At 43.0% G+C, this 27020-nt stretch overlaps 1 protein-coding gene across 4 annotated transcripts in view; it reads left to right on the forward strand.

Annotated features, from left to right (window-relative positions):
- Positions 1–27020, forward strand: part of phf2 (PHD finger protein 2) — a 103325-nt gene that overhangs the window by 32688 nt on the left and 43617 nt on the right. For all 4 annotated transcript variants that reach the window (XM_061689120.1, XM_061689121.1, XM_061689122.1 and 1 more), the window contains 7 exons: positions 2082–2223; positions 2321–2507; positions 2668–2830; positions 6135–6222; positions 6349–6455; positions 26485–26576; positions 26659–26748. In XM_061689120.1, the coding sequence (XP_061545104.1) occupies positions 2082–2223; positions 2321–2507; positions 2668–2830; positions 6135–6222; positions 6349–6455; positions 26485–26576; positions 26659–26748 (869 nt within the window). The remainder of the gene's footprint in view (positions 1–2081; positions 2224–2320; positions 2508–2667; positions 2831–6134; positions 6223–6348; positions 6456–26484; positions 26577–26658; positions 26749–27020) is intronic.

The following is a 27020-nucleotide window of genomic DNA, read 5'->3' on the forward strand; positions in this document are numbered from 1 at the left end:
TTCTATTCTATCAACAAACTCAATTTAAAAAAAATTATTAGTGTCGTTCGTAATCACGCCATAACAAGATTAAACTAGTACTGTACCCTATATCCGGTAACCGTCAGCCTACAAGTCTGAATGTACACACATTCGCTCTCTCCCCGCCCCTCAACTCCCTCAACCAATCACAAATCACACTGTTGGTTACCTTCAAGGCCTCACAGAAACTCGGAAAGTGCAGAACTTATGAACAACACAACTGCAGTGTTGCGAGTGCGACAATATTTAATGATTATTTCACGTACCACCAGAGGGAGCCCGTGTACCACCAGTGGTATGCGCACCGCACTTTGATCCATCCATTTTCTACCGCTTATCCGAGGTCGGGTCGCGGGGGCAGTAGCTTTAGCAGGGATGCCCAGACTTCCCACTTTGAGAAGCAGTGTTCGAAATTATGATTGGGATGGGGTCTATGTTTATGATCCGAATCCATCCATTTTCTGAGCCGCTTCTCCTCACTTGGGTCGTTCCTCCCAATCACCCCATTCCAGGTCTCACTGTCATTGCCCACGTGAGCATTGAAATCCCCTAGCTGAACGATGGAGTCCCCAGCGGGAGCGATCTCCAGCACCCCTCTAAGGACTCCAAAAAGGGTGGGTACTCTGAACTGCTGTTTGGTCCATAGTCACAAACAACAGTCAGGACCCGTCCCCCTACCCGAAGCGGGAGGGAGGCTACCCTCTCGTCCACCGGGGTGAACCCCAACGTACAGGTGCCAAGCCGGGGGGCAATAAGTATACCCACACCTGCTTGTCGCCTCTCACCATGGGCAACTCCAGAGTGGAAGAGAGTCCAACCCCTCTCGAGAGGACTGGTACCAGAGCCCAAGCTGTGTGTGGAGGCGAGTCCGAGTATATCTAGTCAGAGCTTCTCGACCTCACACACCCGCTCGGGCTCCTTCCCTGCCAGAGAGGTGACATTCCACGTCCCTAGAGCCAGCTTCTGTAGCCGGGGATCGGATCGCCAAGGTCCCTGCCTTCAGCCACCGCCCAGTTCGCACTACACCCGACCCCTATGGCCCCTCCCACAGGTGGTGAGCCCATGGGAAGAAGGACCCACGTTACCCTTTCGGGCTGTGCCCGACCGGGCCCCATGGGTGGAGGCCCGGCCACCGGGCGCTCGCCTTCGAGCCCCACCTCCAGGCCTGGCTCCAGAGAGGGGCACCGGTGAACCGCGTCCGGGCAAGGGAAACCTCGATCCACTTATATTTTTCATCATAGGAGTCTTTTAGCCGTCCTTTGTCTGGTCCCTCACCTAGGACCTGTTTGCCATGAGTGACCCTACCAGGGTCGTGAAGCCCCAGACAACTTAGCTCCTTGGATCATTGGGACACACAAACCCCTCCACCACGATAAGGTGACTGCTTCCAGGAGTAGAATTTTGGAATGATGCAAGTATATATTTAAAAAATTGTGATTCATTTTTATTTTTCAAAATAGTTGCTCGTAAGGCTGTTTTTGAACATTGTAAACATTATTGACTTGTCTGTTGTTTTTTTCCCCTTTTATATTTTGGAAGCTGGTAGCTTAATTAGATATGTTTGTTAAAAATTAGGCTAGGCTTTAACAAGCATTTTGCTTCTCCCTGTGCCAGTTCTGTCACCACTCAGTGTATGTATGACTTTGTAAAATGTCTGTATTGTGAAATATGTTGCTGTATATTGACTGAATAAAAATACTACTACTATGACATGTAAGTTAACCACAGTAACAATAAGGCGTAGAAACAAACTATTTGGCTACACCGCCATATCTTTGACTTAAAATGAACACGTTGATCAGCATGCAGATGGAGGAAAGATGGATACATACACACATCTGACATTGTGTTGTACTTTGCATCTTTTTGTTTTTTATTATTATTGCAGAGATGTGTCAAGCCATATTGTTCTCAGCAGACTGGTCAAAAATGTGTGGACCAAATTACCTTAAATTTGGGAAACGGTTTTATTTTACTTGAAAATGGATGGATGGCGGGATGGATGGTTGCTTCGTTGTTCATGAACATCTGTAATTTTGCCCTTTTTTTCTACATCTCAGGTCCTGATGTCGGTGTTGATGTTGTTGATGTCACTAGACAGACTGATAGCAAGATGAAGCTTAGAGAGTTTGTTGATTATTATTACAGCACGAACAGAAAGAGAGTATTAAATGTAATCAATCTGGAGTTCTCTGACTCAAGGTACACACTCAGTGGAAAACTTAAAAATATTCAACAATTTTGAAAGTGTGAAGGTATTCATGTCCAAATTCATGTTTCACTTTTTTCTCTGGAACAGGATGAACAGTATTGTGGAGAGCCCTCAAATTGTGCAGAGCTTGTCTTGGGTTGAAAACTACTGGCCTGAAGACGCTCTGCTTGGAAAGCCAAAAGTCACTAAATACTGCCTGATCTGTGTCAAAGACAGCTACACAGACTTCCACATTGAGTGTGGTGGTGCCTCTGTCTGGTATCATGTATTAAAGGTACCAAATGATTTTGGAGTGTTCGTAACCTGATTAAAATTGTGTTCAGATTGCACCAGTTTTCTTTTCGAACCTCTGACTGATTTCTCTGAAAGAAAAAATGTGGAAAACACTGAATTGCACTCTTTCTTCGTAAAAAAAATTGCTGTCGTATTTCCAGGGAGAAAAGATCTTCTTTCTCATCAAGCCCACATCTGCCAATCTTTCTCTGTACGAGCGCTGGAGGTCATCATCCAATCACAGTGAAATGTTCTTTGCTGACCAAGTGGACAAGTGTTATAAATGCCCTCTGAAGCAAGGACAGACTTTGTTCATCCCATCAGGTCAGAACTGAAAAACTACCTTCATGCCAAGTGAGCTGTGATAAATAGTCATATTTCACAAGTCTGTAGAATTTGGACATCTTCTGTTTCAATTGCATGCATAAATGTCCAATATTTTTCCTGAGACTGTACATATTTTTTAGAAAGTGAAATTCATGAAAATATTCATTTTCCCCCCTGTCCGATAAAAACCGAAGCATACTAAAGCCAAAGCATTCCCAATGGAATGACTCTAAATCCAATCAATCCATCCCAGACACCCATAAATATTGACAAAAAATACATTTTATAGACAAGTATAGTTTTACATGCAAAAAACATGGTGAAATAAATATGACTAATTAAATGGATAGATAAATACATTTATTGTCTCAAATATTGATGGCTCTAATACCAGAACAATGATTCTCAAAATTAAGTATCGATGCTTTTGATATTTAAGTCATTTAAGGGACTGTCACTTCAGTAACGTAACAGAAAGGAAATTGGTCCTATGGATCATTAGCAGACACACATAAATCTTTAGGAGACACACAACAGGAGGACATCGAGGAACATTTTCCGCGCAACAAATGCCCAAATCTATTTGCAGTGGCCAAAATGTAATTGTGGCGGCCTGCCACAGATATGAGGGAAACACTGATCAGTCTTACCTTTTTTGGAGTCTCTTGTTGATGTATGGAAGGACAAGAGAGGAAGAAAGGAAGGTTATTGTTTTGAAAAGACATCCGACCAATCCAGGCTTACTTCCCTTTCTCTTTTTTTGGTGCGAGAACCATCTTGAGTTTCACTAGAGCCCTGTCCCACAAGAAATCTGTCCAGAGAGGTCTGTTTCTGGCATCTCTAAGATTTGCTTCATCTTAAATCTGCTTTAAAGGCATTGTCATTGAATAAATTGCAGACACGGCTTGCAACAGCTTTGTTGGGGTGATATTTCTCACAAAATGTGGTACTTCACTTACACTGAAGGCACATTCGCAACTCTCTTCCTCCTCCTCTGAAGGAAGTTCCTCAGCTCGAAGGTCTTGCAGCTCTCGAGTGCTTAGCTCTTCCCTGTGGTCATTCACCAATTCTTCCATATTGTGGCAACTCACGTCCAACCCCATGGACTTCCCCGAAGAGACAATAGAGTCCACAACAGGCGCAGGGTCATCAAAATCCTACTCAAGGACACATACTGGCCACAATTTTTTCCAAGCAGTTCATTATCCTGGAAGTCACTACATGCCAAGCCTTAACAATCAGGCTTATGTAAATAAGGATATTTGTGATTCCTCCAAAATTCTCCTTGGGTCAATTCAGTGTTCAAAGTCACTTCGAAGAACCTTTGGAACAGTGCTTTGGTGTAAAGATTTTTGAGGTTTGAAATTACCTGTTGGTCCATGGGGTTGAATGAGAGGAGTTGCATTAGGAGGAACTAACTTCACATTGATGTGACCAAACTCCTCTAACAGTTGCTCTTCCAAGCCTGGAGGATGAGCGGGCGCATTGTCCGTGACCAGTAGGAGGTCCTGTTTGACATGTTTTTTCCCCCAAAAGAGGCCTGTTTCATCACAGTTAAAGAATAGTTGGCTTCGGAATCTTTCAGCCACTGTCTACTCACACACCGACGAATTCTTCGGCTGCATGTCTGCCTGAACTTGCAGCCTCGCCATGTCTTAGGACAGTGTGAATGCCAGTTCGCTTCTTCAAATTGTCAAACCAACCTCTGCTGGCCTTAAATTCATTCACAGAAGCACTCGTTCCCGCCATTGTCTTCACGAGATCCGCATGCAACAGCGGTGCCTTTTCACGAATGAAACGGTGTCTCCCACTTAGCTGTTTTTTCTTTATCCTCACCAGTAAAAACTTGTCTACATCTTCAACTGCTTGGGATCTGAGTTTTGTCAGACACATTTCCCTTTTTGCAATATCAGCTTCCTTGATTTTGTTTGTTTTCGCCAGGATTACATTTAGCATTGGGGCAGGCTTTATCTACATCCCGATGAGATCGGCCCTCCGTACGCCGTTTTCTTACTTTGCTACGATTATTTGTTTAACATGATCCTCTTTTGTGTCTTCTTCTTTGAAGGGCTAACACCTGAAATTTCCTTTGGCCCCATGGTGGACTAGCTGGCAGTTGCTGAAGATACAAAAACCTTTATAAATGCCCGAATGCCCTGGCTGCGTGATACTCATTCAGTTAGAATAGACTCTACAATGTTGCGCATGCGCACTGGATGCTTCATGTGGATGTGCAAATGTTTCGTGTGGGCGGTCAATTCCTGGACATGAGATATTTTTTTTCCCCCAACAAAAATAGAGTCAATGAACAAATTCCAGAACAAAATGTCGGTCAAATGAATCAGCAAAAACCAATATTGAACACAAATTGGGGCATACGAAAACCCAGGTCCCACTGTAGCACTTTTCATACGTAAAAATTGCAACACACCTCCCAGCATGGAGGCTCCCATGAGGAGACACTGGAGTAAAACTTAAAAAGATGAAGACAACAGGACAGGATAAAAACTGAAGGACAATAGGAGACACAATAAAATAGGGTACAAAATATATATGAAAAAAAAACAAATCAGTAGATAAATATCTAACTAAATAAGAAAGCAATCAGTTTAAGGCTAAATAAATAAGAAATCAGTTAAAAGCTAAGCCAAACAGGTGAGTCTTGAGCCTACTTTTAAAAGCATCAACAGTCTCTAAGTGCCTGATGCCATGGGGTGCGGGCCATAATGGCTGAATGTAGCCTCTCCGTAGGTTTTGGAATAGTTAAAAGGCCGGTGCCAGAGGACCTTAGGACTCGCGAGGGTTGATGGGATAAAAGCATAACAGATGTTATGGCCCAAGACCGTTAAGATGTTTAAAAGCTAGTAGAAGAACCTTAACATCGATCCTGAAACTCACAGGGAGCCAATGCAGTGATGCTTCCACCCTCTGGTCTTCGTCAGCACACGAGCAGCTGATTTCTGAAGTAGTTGTAGAATGGCCCACACCTCTCATACGACATTTCTTCTTACTTTTTATGAAGTCATATTCAGATTAATCTCAACCCTTTACATATTTCTGTGTACATGTATGATAGTTTTTAATCATGTTTGTGGCAAGATGTCGTTTTCCTGCTCCGTTTAATTTGAAGATGTATGCAGCAGATAGTGTGTATGGGCAAACGTATTGGCACACCTGTCCACTATTTTCCAAGTACCAAAATTAAAGAAAATGTGACGCTCTGTTATTAATTGTCTGTGATATCATATGCAGTTGTTAATGTTTATTTGTTTTCCTTTGAATGATGTCTGCATTTATTCAGGTTGGATCAATGCTATTCTGACTCCTGTTGACTGTTTGGCATTCTCTGGCCATTTTGTCCACAACTTGAGTGTCGAGATGCAAATGAGGTTTGAACACTTGTTTTACCACACAAAAAATCACCCTTTATTCTGCCTTGCTAGCCATTTTGTTTGATAACATTTTGACAATATAAACTTAACTTATGCTAAAGCAGTTCCGTTGATTTTCTTTAGAGCAAATGAAATTGAGAAGCGGCTAAAGGTGAAAACCATCACCCCGTTCCCAAACTTTGAGACAGCATGCTGGTACGTGGGACGCCATCTCCTTGAACGATTCAAAGGTGAACACTTAGTTTTCTGTGGAAGCCCAAGTTGTATTTTTCAGTAATATATTCTGTATTGCGAGAATGCCAACTTACATCATCATATACTGTGCCGAGCAAAAAGGTCATGAAAGCAAAGATGATAACTAGTCAGCCTGCACATTCACAGCAATGTATGCCTGCTGTACATATTACGCAGGTGGATGGTTTCATATTTCGGTCATTAAACCCGCAAATTGCAGAGTTCACAGGTCACACTTCAAAGGATTTGGCTGGCAGGAATCCCTTGTAACCAGTATTCAAATAGTTCAACAAGCATATAGTTAAAGTCACCTATTGTTTTCTTTTTGCACCATTTCATCCATGTTTGTGTGTGTGTTGGGTGTTATGAATGCTAGTTTTGATTCATATAGCCTTGTCATTCATATACGAATACTCCCCTCAAAAAGAATTGGAGATTACAGCTGAAAGGTTAAAGCCCTTGTCTCATATTAATCTTATAATGTCACACCCAAATGTTTTCAGTGTACAGCTAGGATTTGGCCTAGCTTTTCCAATACTTTTGGATGGGATTATAAAATGACATTGTAAGCTTTTTGGGTGCAGTGGGACGACTTCTGTTTTCTGTGGTCATATCGTTTCCCTTTTTTGGTGTGCATCCACTTCAGTGCCATCAGTGCTACATTAAAGTCAGCTGTAGAAAAGCATTTTTTTGAGAATTCATACTAGAATTGGAAATTCATTTGACACAGTTGTTTGAAATTGAAGATTGAATACACGAGCAATCTTAGGATTTCACCTCATCAAGGCTGTGGCTGAACCATATCCAGCCAACCATGCAATAGGTGGACAGTTGAGTCTGGCAATCAAAATTATTCAACCCCCATTAGAAATGACATTTATGTGCACAATTTACAAACTTTCAATGATGTACTAACAAAGCAACAGTTTAATAGTTCCACACAGCTAATAATTCAAGCTGTTTCAACATAAAACAATGAATAGTTCAACCTAAAAATTATTTAACCCCTTCTTGACAAGCATCTTCTTTACTTTGTAGAACACCTGTTGTTGTTGTTGTTATACAGTAGTATGCTGCTAATGAGATATATGGCCAGACACCAGCTGGCAGCATTCTTCAGGAATGTTCCTTGAGAGCAATGGTCTCCAGTTCAGTAATATTCAAGGATTTATCTGCTACTGTGACTTTTCACCCTTTGTTGGGATAGTCTTCAATTCCCTCTGACCCTGAACAGAATAAGCGATGTAGACAATGAATGGCGTGATGGTTTGCCCGTTACAACAGACTTATTTTGCAATAAAGAAGAGAGAGCAATAAAGAAGAGACCAACCAAAAACCAAAGACCAAGCCCGAAACCTTGGTGTTCTGATAGATGCCGACCTGACTTTCAACCTTTATCAAATCAATTACTAAAACTGCCTTCTACCATCTGAAGAACATATCCAGAGTGAAGGCTTGCATGTGTCAAGCAGACCAGCAGAAGCTCATCCATGCTTTTATCTCAAGAAGACTTGACTATTGTAATGGTCTTCTGACTGGACTCCCTAAAAAGAGCATTAAACAGCTGTAGCTCATTCAAAATGCTGCAGCTCGGGTACTGGCCACAAACAAAGAGGTCAGAGCATATTACTCCAATTCTAAAGTCTTTACATTGGCTTCCAGTCAGCTTTATAATATATTTTAAAGTTCTGCTACTTGTATATAAATCACTAAACGGTTTAGGTCCTGAATACATGAATGAAATGCTAATGGACTATAAACCCAGTAGGTCGACAGACTCAGGTCAAATAGTGGAGCACAGAGTCCAAAGCAAACATGGTGAAGCAGCATTTATGCTGCACACAAATGGAATAAGTTGCCAACAGAAGTGACGTCAGTGTGAATGTTTTCAAGTCCAGGTTAAAAACTCTTCTTTTTCCCCATGCTTTCTAGAGCATTTCCACTTTTAAATTATATTTCTTCCACTGTACGCTGTTTTAATTGTATTTTTCTTTTTTTCTCTTTGTTTTAAACGTTTGACAACCCAGACACGTCCAAACGTGTATGTAGAAGGGGTCACTCGACGTGGATAATTCTGCCAAGCCCATATCGTCCATGCCCATTAGACAACCAGATGTACAGCTTTCCAATAGCATGCCCCCTGTTGTCTCATTTCACAGTGTGTGTCAGACATCAAACCACATCAAACCTTCAACAAAAACTCACTTGTAGTGAGAGATGCGAATACATATTGAAACAAATAAATGGCCTTCCAACGGCTGCCATAAATGTGAGGATTTCTACCCGACACAAAGCCCCACTTCTCATCAAAGTGACTCTGCACACATTCTGTCTGATGAGAAGCAAGCGGTGCCAGACCTTGTCAGATTCATTGCTTGTCGTGAACTAGTGTCATATGGACTCACACAATTCAACGACCAACCTGAGTGTTTCCGAGCCAGAAAAGCATCCTTATACAATACCATGAGAGATTTTCATCTCTCAGTTTGTGAACAACTGGATCTTCTGGTAAAGTGGCTGGGTCGAGACTCAGGCAAACGCGCTAGACGGATAAGAACTGTGCATGTTAATCGTCCAGAACAGGGACTTAGAGCTGTATGGGAACAGCTCAGTGAAAGCAATGGCCATCGAAGAGACATGATAGTTTCCCTAAAGTGATGAACAGGGATTATCGTAAATTAACAGAGTTTGGGTTGGGGACTGATTTATGGAGGTGCAAGCTGCAATGGTCTATTGGGGATAAGCTATTTAGCTACATCTCGTGCCATCAACCCAATTGCACAAAAAGCTTCCATTTCGCATGCAAAAAGGCTCACACAGGGCTCTAAGTTTAAAGACGAACACAGATTTCCTTATCCGCCATATGTTTTCATGAAATTTGTGTGTAAACAGGTGAGGATGCGTAATTACCCCACCTTTGCCTTTGCAGCGTTCATCAGCGAGTTAGCAGGTCCAAACAAGCAGCTACACAGAATGGAAAACAGAGGCCTGTTGCTGTTCTTACAACAGGCATTTTTCTTAACACGTCATCTGTCACTCACAATACGCCATATTCATCCATCAATTCTCCATCTGTCACAAGCTGGCCCACCTTTAAAGATCTAGCAAAGGTTTTGTGTTACACATAAACCACACTCCTTGTTCAAATGTCATGGCTTCCAGGAAAAGCTGATGGATGAAATGGCTTTATTAAAGAAGCATGCGATATGGTATAAGTGCTGAAAAGCATTCAATCCTGCAGGGAACTGTCAAGAAAACATCAGCTGTACAGAATGTATGAGTAAGACACACATTGGAACCCTTCATGCCAGTTCCATGGTCTATAAGCACAGAAACCCATGCTTCAGAGGACGGTCGTAAGCGAGATAGTGTAACAAGGGATTCTGCTGTTTGCTAAACATACACCGATATCTGTGGCCATAAAAACTCTAGCGATTGACCATGCTCAAAAATGTGTTGTCAAGGTTTACCCAGCCGGAGACCCTGACGGCAGTCTGGATGTATACAATCGTGGATGTTGAAAGCCATAGGTCTCTTGTACACTCAATCTTCAATCTCTCAGGACCTGCTTCACCATACTCTGTAAAAAACCTGCGCTGGAACATGGGAAACAGAAGGCAGACAGGCACATGGTTTTGTCGTGGAACCCATAATGGGAGTATTACGCTTCCATTACCAACACTGATTGAATGTAATGAGATACCCAACAATTATTCAGAAATACCAACTAAAGAAGAGGCTATGGCACACACCCAGTTGAAGCATCTTGCTAAATATATCTCACGTCGTGGAATAAGTCCCCATCATGTTTTTACTGTGGTGAGCCATAATTAGGGTTCACCCTTTGCAAAGAAGTTCGACCTCAGTTGGGTGATTGTGGAAAATGTACTATTTGTGTTGGAGATGTCTAATATCTATACACAGGCTCTGCCTCACCACACTGCAGCGATCTTTCAAAAGAAACCCTGGAATGAAAAAACAATTTGTCACATTTATGAAGAACACATTCAAAGTGGAGAGCCAGAGGAAGCTCCCCCACTAGTACCTGGAGGAAAACATTGGTACCTAACGTCATTCAGGGTTTACCATCCCAGAAAATCCTCTCTGATCAGCCTCTCCTTAAACCAGGTGCTTTTGACAGAATCGGATCGAAACCGCAACCTTGTGGTTGTCTTTCCATAGGGAGTCAATTTCCTTTACCGTGGGCATTCAACAACTGTTCCATAACTTCATGGTACGGCCTGTAGATCACAACTTTCTGAGATTTCTTTGTTTCAGAGATAACGACCGAGAAAAGGAGATTGTGGAGTATCGGATGAATGTCCACGTCTTTGGAAAGAGCCCGTCCCCGGCTGTGGCTATTTACTGCCTAAGGAGAGCAAAACGCAAAGGTCAGAATGATCACGGGAAAGATTCAAAATAATTTGCTGAAAGAGACTTTTATGTGGATGACTGGTTGAAGTCCCTTGCGACAGCCACTGAAGCAATCAGTCTGCTCAAAAGAACGCAGGAGATTATTTTAATCTCAGGTTGCACAAATTAGCATCCAACGGTAAGGAGGTCATGTCAGCATGTGAGTCAGAGGATCATGCTGTCAACCTCAAGGACCTGGACATAACTTTTGATGAGTTGCCAGCACAGCGTAGCCTGGGATTACGTTGGGACTTGGAATCTGACTCCTTCACCTACAACTTTGAAAATAAGAGGAAGAGGATTTACTCGATGAGGAGTGCTTGCTACTGTTAACAGCCTGCACAATCCTCTTGGGTTCGTCACTCCTGTGACTATTCAAGGAAAAGTAATCCTCAGAGAACTCACCGCAGACTGGGATGGTCCACTACCTAACGGGAAGGAAAAGTTATGTGTCAGCTGGAGAGATGGTCTTCAAGAGTTGCAGAACCTGAAGATCCCTAGACCTTACGCTCATCCGTCACCATCTTCAGCCAAATTAACAGCACTGTTTATTTTTGGAGACGCTTCTGAGAGAGCAGTCGCCACTCTTGCATATAGGAAGATAGTCAATGGAGAAGGGAAATGCTCATATCTGTGGTGCACCACAAAATAACAATGCGGATAAATTAGATTTAACTACCTTAAGTAACCAAAAAAAATCTAAAAAAAAATAAATCCGCTTATTGCAATAACCAAATATCTTAAATGGTAAATGTATCAATTCTACACAGTGCAACATTGTAGAAGTAAAACCAACTAGACACACCAAATAGACCAACGAGTCTTGTGTCGAAATGAACAACAGAAATCTCAGTTCCATACAATTGACAGACATTAAAAGTCTTTGCTTTCAAAATTAAAATACAGTGGACCCTTGATAAAACGGATATCGGATGAAACTGACTGTCGGGACTGAACAATGTGTCCAAAAAAATAGTTTCACTTTGTCACTTAAACTGCTGTTGACAAAGTCTGTTAGTTCCAGAATTGGCCGCTGTTGTTTACTGGCGCTGCGGCGCAATGCAGGAAGAGAACGCAGCTAACGTATTTCCGGGTCACAGATATACAAAAATAGCGCCTACGTGGTGGCCATGTTGAAAGTGGGGCATTGACAGGATGGCCATGTCATGATGAATGTATTTATTGTCTATTGTACATAGACTGGCAACGCAGAGAGAGCAGCACAAGTCTCTGGAGTCTGGAATATGCTATTTTTGGTACAGTCACAGTTTTATTTTGTTTGTCAAGCCGTTCACCTTTGGCAATGGATTTGGAACTCGGAAGCACCAATTCATCGCAGCTCTTGAAAGCGACTCATCTATGATGAAGAAGAATCACTTTTTTATTGTCATGAACATGCATGCATGCACACAAAATTTGTTCTCTGCATTTAACCCATCACAGTGAACACAGACACGTTAGTGGAACACACTGGAGCAGGGGGAAGCTGAAGCGCCCGGGGAGCATTTCGGGGTATCAGTGTCTTGCTCAAGGGCACCACAGCCGTGAGTCCAGGGGATGTTGGCGGATGGTCCAGTCGGGGTCTTGAACCTAGGTCCCCCACGGTGGCAGGCGATGATCTTAACCATTGGGCCACGGCTGCCCATCCGGCTATGATGAGTATTGTACGTCAACGATTTCACCATGAGGAATTATAATTTTTCATAAATTACTCTATTTGAGTGTAAGCTGCTTGTAGTCCGACTTCTTCCTTTCCTTTTTTGTCCTCTAGTTTGATCTCTTTCTCAAACCTCATGCTGCTGCTGAGCACTAATCTTAATGCATCATTCTTCAGTAGCCAACTACTTGTCATTGCAGTAGTTCATAAGCCTGATTCACATATGAACTGCACCAGAGCCTCGCCCGCCCATCCCCATTGGAAAAACAATTGCAATTGACGTCGTTGACTTAATTTTTCGAGCTTAATTGATGTCTTTAGACATCAGATGCAGTGAATTAGTTAATAAATAATAATAATGCTGTCAGGATCTGATGTTAACGGGACCCAGAAGGAAGCGGAGGCTGAAAGGATTGTGGTGAAGTAGATATTATTAGCGTATCTTATGTGCAAGTGGAGAGCCGTTGTACCGCAGGAGAAACGCTAATACTCTGGCAAGGATTTTCGGGATCTGGCAGGCTTTAATGCAGGTGGTAATGAAGGCTGATTGGTGACAGGTGTACGGCTGAGTAGGTGTTGAGAGAGAGAGCGAGAGAGGTACTGCAGGGCAAACTCATGACAGTACCCCCCGCTCAACGGATGCCTCCTGGCGTCCTGCCCCAGGTGAGCCGTGTAAAAGTCAAAAAGAAGGGAGTCGTCCAGGATAAGCTTCTGGGAAATCCAGGAGCGCTTCTCCGGACCATACCCTCCCAGTCTACCAGATAATGGTAACCCCTCCCCCTGGGCCTCACATTGAGGATGTTGTCGATAATGCGGGTGGGGGGCGCGGGGGGGAGGGTGGAGTGGCACGGCCGGAGGGCTATGTCACAGGTGAAGACAGGCTTGAGTAGTGACACATGGAAAGTTGGATGAATCGTCAGAGATTGCGGAAGTTTAAGTTCAACTGACGTGGGATTGATGATTTTAGTGATGGGGAATGAACCGATAAAGGGTGGAGTGAGTTTGCGGGATTCAGTCTGGAGAGGGAGGTCGCGGGACGAAAGCCGAACGGGCTGATCCACCTTGTACTCAGGCGTAGGGGAACGACAAAGGTCTGCGAGCCATCTATTCCTCTCCGCGGACTGGACCAAGGCTGCCCTGACGTCCTTCCACACGGACTGGACCCTTTTAAGGTGGTCCATTACCATGGGAACTGCCACCGCATGCTCCTGTTCCTTAAATAACGTAGGTTGGAAACCGTAACAGGCCATGAATGGAGACATACCGGTGGCGGAGCTCGTGAGGGAGTTGTGGGCGTACTCAATCCAAGGGAGGAATGAGCTCCAGGAGGTGGGGTTGCGTGCGGCAACGCAGCGAAGAGCGTGAAACTGATTCGCCCGCTCCCTCTGGCTGTTGGTCTGAGGGTGGTACCTGGAAGACAAGTTGGCTGAGGCGCCCACTGCTTTACAGAACTCCTTCCAAACAAGGGAGGAGAACTGAGGACCTCAGTCCGAGATGATGTCGATGGGGATAACGTGGAGTTTGAAAACATGAAGAACGAGGAGGTTAGCAGTTTCAAAGGCAGAGAGAAGCTTGGGAAGGGGAATGTAATGGACGTACTTAGAAAATCGATCGATAATAGTGTTACCGTCAGAGGGGAGTAGGCCGGTGACGAAATCCAAAGCGATGTGGGACCAAGGGCGGCTTGGGATGGGTAAAGGGCTTAGCAGACCAGCTGGGTGCAGGTGTAACGCCTTCCTTCGGGCACAGACGGAGCAGGCTTGGACGAATACCCGGGTGTCTTTGACCAGGCTCGGCCACCAGAAATGTTGGATGAAATGGATGGTGCGTGTGATACCGGGATGAGAGGTGAGCTTGGAGTTGTGGGCCCACTGAAGGACATCAGAGTGTGCGGAATCAGGTACGAACAGCCGGTTTGGAGGTCTGGGCCGGGTGAGTCTTTTGAGGCTTTTTTACCACCTGTTGGATTTTCCAGGTGGCCGCTCCAACGAAGCACGAAGAAGGGAGGATGGTTTCTTGTTCTGCAGGGCTGGAGGGGAGTCAATATATGTGAGACAGGGCGTCGGGTTTGCCGTTCCGGGATCCAGGTTGGAAGGAGAGGCTAAAATTAAATCTGCTCAAGAAAAGGGCCCAGTGAGCTTGTCGGGGGTTAAGGCGTTTGGCGGAACGGAGGTAATCAAGGTTCTTGTGATCAGTCCAGATAACAAACGGTACTTTAGTCCCCTCCAGCCAGTGCCTTCATTCCTCCAATGCCCAGATGATGGCTATCAGTTCTCGGTTGCCAACGTTGTAGTTCCGTTCCGCGGGGGATAGACAACGGGAAAAGAAGACACAGGGGTGAAAATAAAAAAATAAAAAATAAAAGCTTTTGACAACTTTTCGTTCGACATCTTGAGATGAGACACTCAAAGTTACAACTCAATTAGATAAAATCTCTAGGAGAAATTAGTTACAGTGCAGTGAAAAAATATTGGCCCCTTTCTCAAATTCTTATATTTTTGCATAGTTTCCCGACGTTAATGTTTCAGACCATCAAGCAAATGTAAATATCAGACAAATATAACCCAAGTGAACTCAACCTAACAACGGTTGGCCCATTCTCAGCAGCAGCAACTGAAATCAAGTGTTTACTCTAACTGGCAATGAGTGTTTCACATCTCTGTGGAGATATTTTGGCCCAGTCTTACTTGCAGAATTGTTTAAATTCAGCAAAAAGTCTAGACTTTGAGTAGGTCACTCCAAAACCTTCATTTCGTTTTTTTAAGCCATTCAGAAATTGACTTGCTGGTGTGTTATGGATCCTTATCCTGCTGCAAAACCTAAGTGCGCTTCAGCTTGAGGTCACAAACTGGCTGAACATTCTCCTTCAGTCCTCCTTCACTCCTTATGTCTCAATAGTATTTTCTATCGAATGTTGTACTAGAGCGGCTCCAACTTCCGGAGACAAATTCCTTGTGTGTTTTTTGGACATACTTGGCAAATAAAGATGATTTTGGTTCTGATTCTGATAAAGATGATTCTGAGTGAGGATTTTCTCTTAAAGAGCAGAATTCATGGTTCCATCAATCACAGCAAGTTGTCCAAGTCCTAAATGGGCAAGGCAGCCCAAGACCATTACTCTACCAATACGATGTTTGACTGTGGGTATGCTGTTCTTTTTCTGAAATGCTGTGCTACATTTATGCCAGATGTAACGAGACACACCCCTTCCAAAAATGTAAACTTTCATCTTCATCAGTCCATATAATATTCTCCCAAAAGTCTTGGGAATCATTCAGATGTTTTTTTGCAAAAGGCCTTTGTTGGCCTCTTGGATGAGTCTTTGTTGTTCTCTTAGGGCAGTGGTTCTTAACCTTGTTGGAGGTACGGAAGCCCTCCAGTTTCATCTGGAGTTCACAGAACCCTTCTGAATTTCAAAAATAAAATATCATTTATTTCAAACTCAAAATAATTGTTAAAGGAACAAAACCAACAAAACTTGAATTTCCAACAACAACAAAAATTCAATTCAATGAAAATTTACTGTAAGTGAATGTGAATTTTGTTGTTGACATTCCCCTTGGTAAGTGCCACTCTCGTCAGAGGAACGGAATTTGTTGACTATGTTGAACCCCGGTAGGTTAATTGAAGAGTCTGAATTGCCCGTAGGTGTGAATGTGAGTGTGAATGGTTGTTTGTTTATATGTGCCCTGCGATTGGCTGGCAACCAGTTCAGGGTGTACCCCGCCTCCTGCCCGAAGATAGCTGGGATAGGTTCCAGCACTCCCGCGACCCTTGTGAGGATAAGCAGCTCAGAAAATGGATGGATGGATGGACGTTGAACCCCAGCGACTGCCTCACCGAACCCCTGGGGTTCGATTGAACTCAGGTTAAGAACCACTGTCTTAGGGTAAACTCCTGGTAAGGTTTATCACTGTTCATTGTTTTCTCCATGTGAGGTAATGGCTCTCTCGCTATGGTTCGCTGGTATCCTAAAGCTTTAGAAAGGGCTTTTGTAACCCTTTCCAGAGTGTTTGATGTCAATGACTTGATTTCTCGACAGTTCTGGAATTTCTTTGGATCGTGTCATTTTGTTGCAACTTTTTTAGATCTTTTGTCTGACTTGTCGGAACAGATTATGTTTAAGTTATTTCTTGATTGAACAGGAGGTAGTAATCAGGCTTGGGTATGATCAGTCAAAATTAACCAAAAATTGTGATTGGCCACAATTAATTCATGATTTAACAAGGGGGGTAATTACTTTTTCACACAGAAGTTTTTTTTCCTTAATAAATGAAATCACCATTTAAAAATAGCGTTTTAAGTTCACTTGGGTTAGAGTCTGATATTTACCTTTGTTTGGTCTTAAACATTAAAGCAGGGAAATTATGCAAAAAATAAAATAATTTGAGGAAGGGGCCAATACTTTTTCATGGCACTGGAAAATATGAAGGTGAAAAATTAGGTAAAATGTGAAAGTAGAATAAAAATGGCAGACATCCTGTTGGGTTCAGAATATGACTCCAAGAGACCTTTATGTAGGATTTGGCCTGTTACATATGCTTCCCAATTTCGGTTTACCTTTTTTGAAAATTCTTAGGGGGCGCTGCTGAGCCAATTTTATTAATTTTTTTTTAATTGTACCAAAAAACCTGTAAAATATTGAAATGTTTAGCAGGCTTGATGTGTGTGCAAAGTTTTATGAGTTTGCATGCATGTTTAGACTCTCAAAACGGTGTTGTTTTCTTGATGAACAGAGCGGCAAACAGCACGTTGCCACGGCAACAGCGTTTGTTGAAAACACACATTTTGTATTGTGTGTAGCGAATATGCCCTATGGAACGTATCGACAACACCCCCGACAAGCTGATAACCTTTGCATCCCTGCCTTCTGACGTCAACGAGCCGGTCCTTTTGCACAAGACAGAGGAAACCTATTTTTTAAAAATCCCCTGGGCCATAAACTGCTCAAGAGTCCTCCTTCAGCCATTCTTAATGACTTCTCCAACAAGGACCTTTTTAACAAGAACTGACCAAATGACCAAGAATTTGGGAAAGCCCCTTTTCGAATGTGACAGTTCGGGACAATTGTTGAACAATGGAACATGACCACCCCAAGTGGTGATTAGAGACACTGCCTGTGGACAGTAAAAATGATATTGAAGAAATCCCACGTTTGTAACAAACAAAACAAACCTTCATGAATATTCTAAATGTATGTCTTGATGTCCGTGTCATTAATGTGTCAATTTTACAAGTCTGGCTACGAGACTTTGAGAACTGTTCCTCATGATTTGAAGCCAAACAGTATGAAATTATGATGTATTGAACAATAAGTAGTTGATTTGCCAAGACTAAAGTTTAAACAATCATTTTATATGCTTGATATATGCGTGACGGTGACCGACTGGTTAGAGCGTCTGCCTCACAGTTCTGAGGACCGGGGTTCAATCCCCGGCCCCGTCTGGGTGGAGTTTGCATGTTCTCCCCGTGCCTGCGTGGGCCCCCCATTATATACTATGGCAAAATGAAAAGCTTTTAACAACTTTTTTATGTCCAACGTCTGGAGATGCAACACACCAAGTTTGAAGTCACTCGGATGAAAGCTGTAGGACGAGTTTGTGAAAGTATGATCGCTGTGAATGTCGAAAAATGGTCAAAAAAAGGCCAAAATTGTATTGAAAAAAAAAATAAAATAAATCAAAGCTCACTTCCTGTTCATTTTAGGATATGGCTTGTGATTACTTTTTTGTATGTCTCGGGGTGTGTGCCTTGGTAGCCATATGTCAAACGTGGGGCGGGGGCCATTATTTAGATTTGTATTGGGCGTTACAGCCATTTTTTTGTGAAATATGACGTTAAAATATGACCTCTATGAAAGGCAGAAAATGGTCAACCTGTTAAATTAACAGTAAAAAAGGTAAATGGCGGACTTCCTGTTGGGTTTCGAGTATGGCTAAGTGACCCTAACCGCTGTTTCATATGCCTCCCAATTTTGGTAGACATACATGAAACGTACAGCCAGCGCTGCTGTGTTGAAAATTTGTAGGGGGCGATACTGAGCCATTTTTAGAATATGGAACCATAAATCTCTGAAATGTTGAATATTTAACAAGGTTTTGTGTGTGTGCGAAGGTTGTATGAGTTTTTGTGCACGTTTAGACCGTCAAATACAGCTGTTGACAAAATAAACCTCCTTTGTGTGTAAAGTATGGTTTTCCAAGGCAGTGTACATCGGAGTAGCATCTGCACCACTTGCACAATCAACTCAGGAGCATTTGCAACATTTGCACAATCGACATTGTCCCAGATTATCGCACTACTAGTCACTTTAAACTGCATACATTTCTTGAAGTCTCGGCGCCCTTTGCTCAATGGTCATTGTACCGGACGTTTATTAGTCTATTAGTCATTCAAACTGCTCTCATTGCAAGAGAACGCAAGAGAAAGCATCTTTTTGCACAATTGTCCAAAAAATAAATAAATACATAAATTGTACCGGCATTACCAGATTACTAGCAACCTTTTATTGCTCAGTGACTGTTTTTCTCAATGTCTTTATGTCTCAAAAGTATTCTCTGTCGATTGACTGTCTGGCCTGTTGTCATACTAGAGCGGCTCCAACTACCGGAGACAAATTCCTTGTGTGTTTTTGACATACTTGGCAAAATAAAGATGATTCTGATTCAGATACAGGAATAGCATCAATAACCTTTGATGATAGAGATACGCCTCTGCAACATCGTGTGGACATCGGGGACAGTGCCTCTGGATTGGCAGACTGGGGTGGTGGTCCCCCTTTTTAAGAAGGCGGACCGGAGGGTTTGTTCCAACTACAGGGGGATCACACTCCTCAGCCTCCCTGGTGAGGTCTATTCAGGGAAGCTGGAGAGGAGGGTCCGTCAGGAAGTCGAATCTCAGATTCAGGAGGAGCAGTGTGGTTTTCGTCGCGGCCATGGAACAGTGGACCAGCTCTACACCCTTGGCAGGGTCCTCGAGGGTGCATGGGAGTTCGCCCAACCAGTCTACATGTGTTTTGTGGACTTGGAGAAGGCGTTTGACCGTGTCCCTTCATCAAGCCGTGACCTCCAACTCTCACTGGAGCAGTTCGCAGCAGAGTGTGATGCGGCTGGGATGAGAATCAGCACCTCCAAATCTGAGACCGTGGTAAAAAAAAAGGGTGGCGTGCCCTCTCCAGGTCGGGGATGAGATCCTGCCCCAAGTATCTCGGGGTCTTGTTCACGAGTGAGGGAAGAATGGAAAGGGATCACGACAGGCGGATCGGTGCGGCATCTGCAGTGATGCGGACTTTGTATCGATCCGTTGTGGTAAAGAAGAAGCTAAGCCGAAAGGCGAAGCTCTCGATTTACTGGTCGATCTACGTTCCTACCCTCACCTATGGTCACGAGCTGTGCGTCGCTGCGGCCGATCCCCGGGTACAGAAGCTGGCTCTAGGGACGTGGAATGTCACCTCTCTGGCAGGGAAGGAGCCGGAGCTGGTCTGTGAGGACGAGAAATTCCGACTAGATATAATCGGACTCGCCTCCACGCACAGCTTGGACTCTGGTACCAGTCCTTTCGAGAGGGGTTGGACTCTCTTCCACTCTGGAGTTGCCCACGGTGAGAAGCGCCGAGCAGGTGTGGGTATACTTATTGCTCCCCGGCTCGGCTCCTGTACGTCGGGGTTCACCCCGGTGGACGAGAGGGTAGCCTCCCTCCCGCCTTCGGGTGGGGGGACGGGTCCTGACTGTTGTTTGTGCCTATGCACCAAACAGCAGTTTAGAGTACCCACCCTTTTTGGAGTCCTTGGAGGGGGTGCTGGAGAGCGCTCCCGCTGGAGACTCCATCGTTCTGCTGGTGGACTTCAATGCTCACGTGGGCATATCAGCTTCTGTAGCTGCTTTTCAGCAAATGGTACTGGTAAACTTCACATTATTGAAGGAAGGATGAATGGGCAAATGTACTGAGACATTCTTGACAAAAATCTGCTGCCATCTATGATGATGAAAATGAAATGAGGTTGGACATTTCAGCAGGATAATGATCCAAAACATACTGTCAAGGAAATTCTCAATTAGTTTCAAAGAAAAAAAATAAAGCTACTAGAATGGCCCAGCCAATCACCTGACTTGAATCCAATCGAAAATCTATGGAAAGAACTGAAACTCAAGGGCCATAAAAGAATCCCACGGATCCTTCAAGATTTGAAGACTGCTTGTGTGGAGGAATGGGCCAAAATCACACCAGAGCAATGCACGAGACTAGTTTTTCCATACAGGAGTCATCTTGAAGCTGTCAATACAAACAAAGGCTTAATAGTATTAAAGTATTCAATGAATAACATTCGGCATGTTCAATACCTTTTCCCTGTGTCATTTGACTTTATTACACACAACTTAATTACTGATCTTATTTGTTCTACTTCCTTTGTATGTATGAATTACTTGGGGAATTTGGTGAAATTTTCATGTCAATAACACCTTTGACAATATCCATCCATCCATCCATTTTCTGAGCCGCTTATCCTCACTAGGGTCAGCATTTGTTCGACTCTTTAAAAATGGGTTTCAGAGCTAGATGTCTTGCTTTCATGAATTGTCTGATTTGTGTATTAATCCATGGAAGGGATGGCTTCCTTTTTGTGTTTTTAGGCACTTGCACATTGTTTCGTCAATAATGTCCATTACTCCAAAACACCATGCAGTTGCAGTACATTAGTACCTTCAAATGTTTTATTCTATACCACTCCCTTAAGTTCATTTCCGAACAAATGTTTTGGAATTGCCATTTTATCAGATGTCAGGATGCTATAGTTGACAAAATGCATTTTTGTGAGTTTCCTGGCTGCCAATATCATATTGTGATCTGACAAACCTCTTATAAAATTGTATGTCTTCACAATACGAAAACATCAGATCAATTTGGGACTGAGAGGACCTGGTAGTCCTGGTTGGATGTTTGATTTTCTGGGTGAAGTCAAATTTAAACATGACATTTTTGAGTTTAAAAAAAACAAAACATTTCTTATCAAACAATATTAAAATCACAAAAAAAATCACTTGGGGATAGTGATAAATTTGAGCAATTTTTCAAGATAAAAAAAAGACATCCAACCGATACATCGTCAAATTCTAATACCATAGATTTAAAAGTGCCCCTTATATAAATGGCTACTCCACCCCATCTTCCAGTATTATAATCCTTTCTAAAACATTTAAACCCGGTACATCAATGAAAGTGTTTAAGATTTCTGAAATTTAAGTGGCTACCAAATAATCCTCTAGGTTTTACAAACCTACTTACTAGGTTCCCATATGACTTTCACCTGGTTGATTTTTTTGGAAGATTTGGGGTTTCTTGTGTTTCTTGTGTTTCTGGAGAGAATGTTTTGATTTGGGGTTTTCTTTGTTGATTTTACTCTTGCATAAGCCATTAGACACTTCAGTATCATGATTTGCATTCAGGGCGGAACCAACCGTGGACATTTTGTTCGACCACATCGGCTACCGTCATTCTAAATTCCACTTGGCCACTGCTTAACCCTGACTGCAACACCAATACTCCTGCAACAGCACCGCTTGTATCCAGTGCGGTAGTGTCAAGGCCCATCGTATCGTTGGTGCTCGTACCTGATTGATCAGCTGGTCCACGAGGGTGTTCCACAGCCTTGGAGCTGCAGAGGAAAAGGCCCGATCACCCGTGGTGCTTGGTTCTGGGGGCTTGGAGGGTGTTTGTGGCTGCAGAACGGTGGGTGTGTAAAGAAGTCTTGGGATGAGGATTTCCTTTAGGTATTGAGGGGCATGTCTGTGATTACACTGGTGGATAAGAAGGGAGACCTTGTATTCAATTCTGAATGGGTTAGGCAGGCATTTCCGGATGTGGTGATATGGTCATATTTCCACACCCTCATCAGCATCCTGACGGCGTTGTGAATGCACTCTCTGTCTGGATGCTCTTGCCAGAGATCCTGCTGTGGAGTCCATCGTTGTTGTCTAGACTAAAAAACCCAGAGTTTTCTTACTCCTGCTGGCCATGCCTAGAGGACAGCCCAAAGGCTATGTGGTTTAAAATGAACAACTCAACGGCCAACGATTAGCCACCTTTCTTTTGTAAATTCAGCCATCACTGCCCAAGAGCTTGACTAATTGTCTAACAGAGAATGTGGTCGTCCACAAGAATGCTCAGCTTGAAAAAAAAAAGAGGTTTATCAAAACAAGTTTCGGTCAACTTCACATTGTGTGATCTGTTACACGTGCGTGTGTGTGCGTAAGTGTGGCTTAGTTTAGTGCTGGGTGTTGTATCGCGAAGCTCAATTCAATCTATATTTTATTCATGCTTAATATGGAAAGGAGATCATCGATTTTCATTTTCTATGGTTTTCGCTCTTCTGAGATTTCGTTGCCCCGCGAGACTTACACGGTAGCGTTTGTTGCGTGGAGACAACACTGAGGAGAAGATGCTAGCGAGTCAGAAATATTTCCCAAAAAAAGGGGATGTCACGTCTGTCATTTGCAAACAACCAAAGTCTGAAAAACGTGTATGAACGATGCTGCGACGAAGACGGGCAACACTACATCTGTTAAATCACCTGAAGATGAACTACGTTATCAAGTGGCATGCAAGTATGTGTCATCCTAAAGAGAGCCGTGACTCCCTGTGTCGCTCCTGTAACCTCAAGAAAACTAACTTAACAGGGCCTATCTTCAGCTCTCTCTCTCATTCGGAGAGAACGAGCACCACATGGAGGAAGGTAACATGAACAATATCATTCTAAAGCGCCAAACACATTTATACAGTGGAAAAAGATGGCATAAGACATAAGATCTGGACTATACCAACCAATCGCAATAATGCTTTTTTCAGGATGTCTGCATTAGCCGCCGAGTAAAATCTTCAAGCCCGTCCGACTAATATGTTCGGAAATATACTCTTGAGCGGCCTTTGCCACACACCGTTCGGAAACTCAGAGCGCTGTTGGAATTTCCTGAACACTTAGTGTAGAGTTAGGGTATCGGGTTGAATTTCCGAATGCACCCTACGTAGCGGGTAGTTCCACAGCTGCGGCTCGCGAGCTACTCTGTGCTATTATGGCTAACGCGCCATTCTTCTAAAAGTCACTAATCATCACCTCCATTGCAGCAAATAAGTTACAATTTTGACAAGAATCATTATCATCAAAGCAGGATGAGTAGTAATTAACCGCTAAACCAGCGCTAAATTATCGTTAAATGTAGTCATGAAAGTGATTGGTGCTACAGTACACTTTTCACTGGTCTCATTGGACCCGCGCTTGTTTCAGCAGAGAGTACCCAACCATGAACACCAAAATTAAGTTTTTATTAAAAAAGTTTTTATGTCTGGAGAGACGATATAATACATAGCTACACACAGGACAGGCCTCTAAGATTAAAATTGTTAAAAGATATCATATTCGAAGAAAGAAAATACAATAGAAATATAAAAATATAAAGAAGTGTTGTTTTTCTGGTGGCGTGTGTTTGTTTTGGCTGATATGCAAATGTTCCTGACAAAATCTAAATGTTCCTGACAAAATATCCAGAATGTTCCTGTGAGGTGATTATAGGGGTTGGTATCTCTTTATAAGCGTGTCGGCCGTAAAAAAAATGTTCTATATATCATATCACATTGATTATTGACATTAGGGGAAAACAATATCGTGATATCAAATATTTGCTTCACTTTGTTAAAATAAACGACGAGTCGGATCCGGGAAATACCACAAATAATCTAATGTCAACATAATGGCAGATAACAAGTTAAACTGGAAAAAAAAACTGTGGGTCAACTCACATGCGAGTAACCAGCTAACACCTGTATATGTACACTATTTGATACTATTGTGTGTTCATGAGACACTCTCTGTCCAGAACGCTCAAGCAAACTGCCTGAACAAGAAGATTTGATATGAGTTTACACTGTACCTGCTGCTAATCTGAAGGGTTGCCAAGTTGTTCTGTTTTGTTTGTCTAGCCACCACGTTTAGCCCATCAGTGGGAGCGAAGTAACATGTTTTAAATACCTGCAGCATCAGAAACTCATATGTGTAAATGTATATTCATGACGTTTTCCAAAAGAAATGCTCTTTTTCTTCCAAGGGGCACATACAGAAAAATATGTGCCACTTTGACATCTTTAACACACGAGGGTTAGGGTTAAATCAATCCATCAGTGCATCTAAAGAAGTTATAATATAGATGCTTTTATACAGTATATACTGTATACTATATATAAAACAAACTGTAGGTAATAAAGCAAAAAGTCAATGATTTTTCAGGATTTTGGGGTGGCCAGTAGTTTGGTATCCCACTAGAATAGATCACCCCCCTTCACTCAGCAGCAGCAGAATCACATCTTCACATTTAGAACCACAACAGGAGCATTCTGTAGTAAACTGACCTTGACGTCGCATTTTAGTCAATGATGTGTGATTGGTCCCTTAGAGATAGGGTGAGAAGCTCGGTCATCCTGGAGGATCTCAGAGTAGAGCCTCTGCTCCTCCACATTGAGAGGAGCCACATGAGGTGGCTGAGGCATCTGATTCGGATGCCTCCCCGGTGAGGTGTTCCGGGCACGTCCCACCGGGAGGAGACCCCGGGGACCACCCAGGACACGCTGGAGAGACTACATCCTTTGGCTGGCCTGGGAACGCCTCGGGATCCCCCCGGAAGAACTGGAGGAAGTGGCTGGGGAGAGGGAAGTCTGGGCGTCCCTGCTAAGGCTACTGCGGGAGAAAATGGATGGATGGATGGATGTGTGATTGGTTGGAAAAAAAGGAAGTGAGAGATTACAACAAACTTCTTCTCCTGCCTTGCCACACAGTGTAGAAAGTACGGCAGTAAAATTCAGGCAAACCACACAGGCTGTGTCAAATGTTCATTTTTGCCTGTTACTTGGGCCGTAAAAAATTTTATGGCCGTAGTTTAGACACCCCTGATTTAAACCATGCAAACTCTTTTAACCCCGCTCTCTCATGGAAAATTAATACTGAAAAAGGGTATGAACCCTGAGTTGAGCTTCATCCATGCCTCTGTCTCATCCAGGTTGTCATGTTGTGCATTTTAGCAGGGGTGAGGGTTGTCCTTAGATGCAGTTGTGTCGTCAGCTTCACAGCGGTAGGATGTCCCATGTTGGCTAATCACATTGCCCAGGGGGAGCATGTAGGGGGTGACGAGTGTAGGGCCCAGCACCAAACTGTGATGAACACTGCAGGTGACTTTGTGGGTGTGGGATTTTGCTTTGTCCAGGACACATGTTCAGTTCTACCAGTCAGATATGAGATCAACCACATTTTCTGATAGTCCAAAGGTGTGTTGCCGGTGGTGGAGGAGGTTGTTGTGATCAACTGGATCAGAAGCAGCTGTTAGGTCCAGGAGCACGAGTAGTGATTGGGAACCAGTGTCTGCTGCGATCAAGAGGTCGTTAATTACCCTGACCGAGGCTTTTTGGTGCTTCAGCCAGGGCGGCAAAACAGACTGAATCTTCTCAAAAAGATTATTGTCTTTGAGTTGATCTTGAAGTTGTGCTGCAACTGTGCTTTCCAGACCCTTAGACAAAAATGGAAGATTGGAAATGGGCCTGGAGTTGGAGAGGACTGTCAGCACCAGGAAGCGAGAACAGAACCTTGTGTTGCTGGCACACATCGTGCACAGTTAAAGAACTCTTCAAAAATTCCAGTTGTTACAAAAGAAACTTTACAAGCATACGTTTAAGATAAAAAGCAAATTGTTAGAAACATTGGTGAATCAGGACCAAACTTACCTGTATTTTGACAATACAAAGAGGACCCTTTTTTGTTTTCCTTGTCTCTGCTTTTTCTGTGGTCTGTGATCTTTTCAATTGCATTCTGTTAATACTTCCTTAATAGTTTTACTTTTCCTCATATTAGTCTGCTTACCCTTTTAACACGCAATAGTCTTGATTTGTTCAGGAATAACTTTGAATTTCTGTTTATGCAGGATTACATAAAGCAAATAAGCAGCCAGCACCATATCTGATCCATGCTGCCAAAATCATCAACGGAGCCTTTAGAGCATGGACAAAAAAGCAGGTACGGATACAAGGGGATGGATACATGTTGTCTCTCATGATTCATTATATACACAGTGACATGTTTGTTTTCCTCTTGTAAGGCCCTCTTAGAACATGAAGATGAGCTTCCGGAAAACATGAAACCCTCACAGCTCATCAAAGATCTTGCCAGAGAGATTAGACTCTCAGAGGTACCTGTATTGTTTGTGCCAAATATTACACAATATATTGAGTTAGTTAAAAAATACATCTTGACTTGAAGACTTGTCACAAGGTATGAGTAGTAATGACTATTTTGACCTCCCCAATATTTTTGCAACAATGATCAGGTCGGAATGGTATGGTGACGCATTGGTTCCATTACAGGCAATATCGAGTCGTTTTACATTCTACAGCAAGTTAGCTACGTCTTTTCCAGAGAAAGTTAAATAATAATGAATAATGAGCTATCCATTTTCTACAC

This window comes from Phycodurus eques, chromosome 10, assembly GCF_024500275.1.
Source record: "Phycodurus eques isolate BA_2022a chromosome 10, UOR_Pequ_1.1, whole genome shotgun sequence".
NCBI classification, from domain to species: domain Eukaryota; kingdom Metazoa; phylum Chordata; class Actinopteri; order Syngnathiformes; family Syngnathidae; genus Phycodurus; species Phycodurus eques.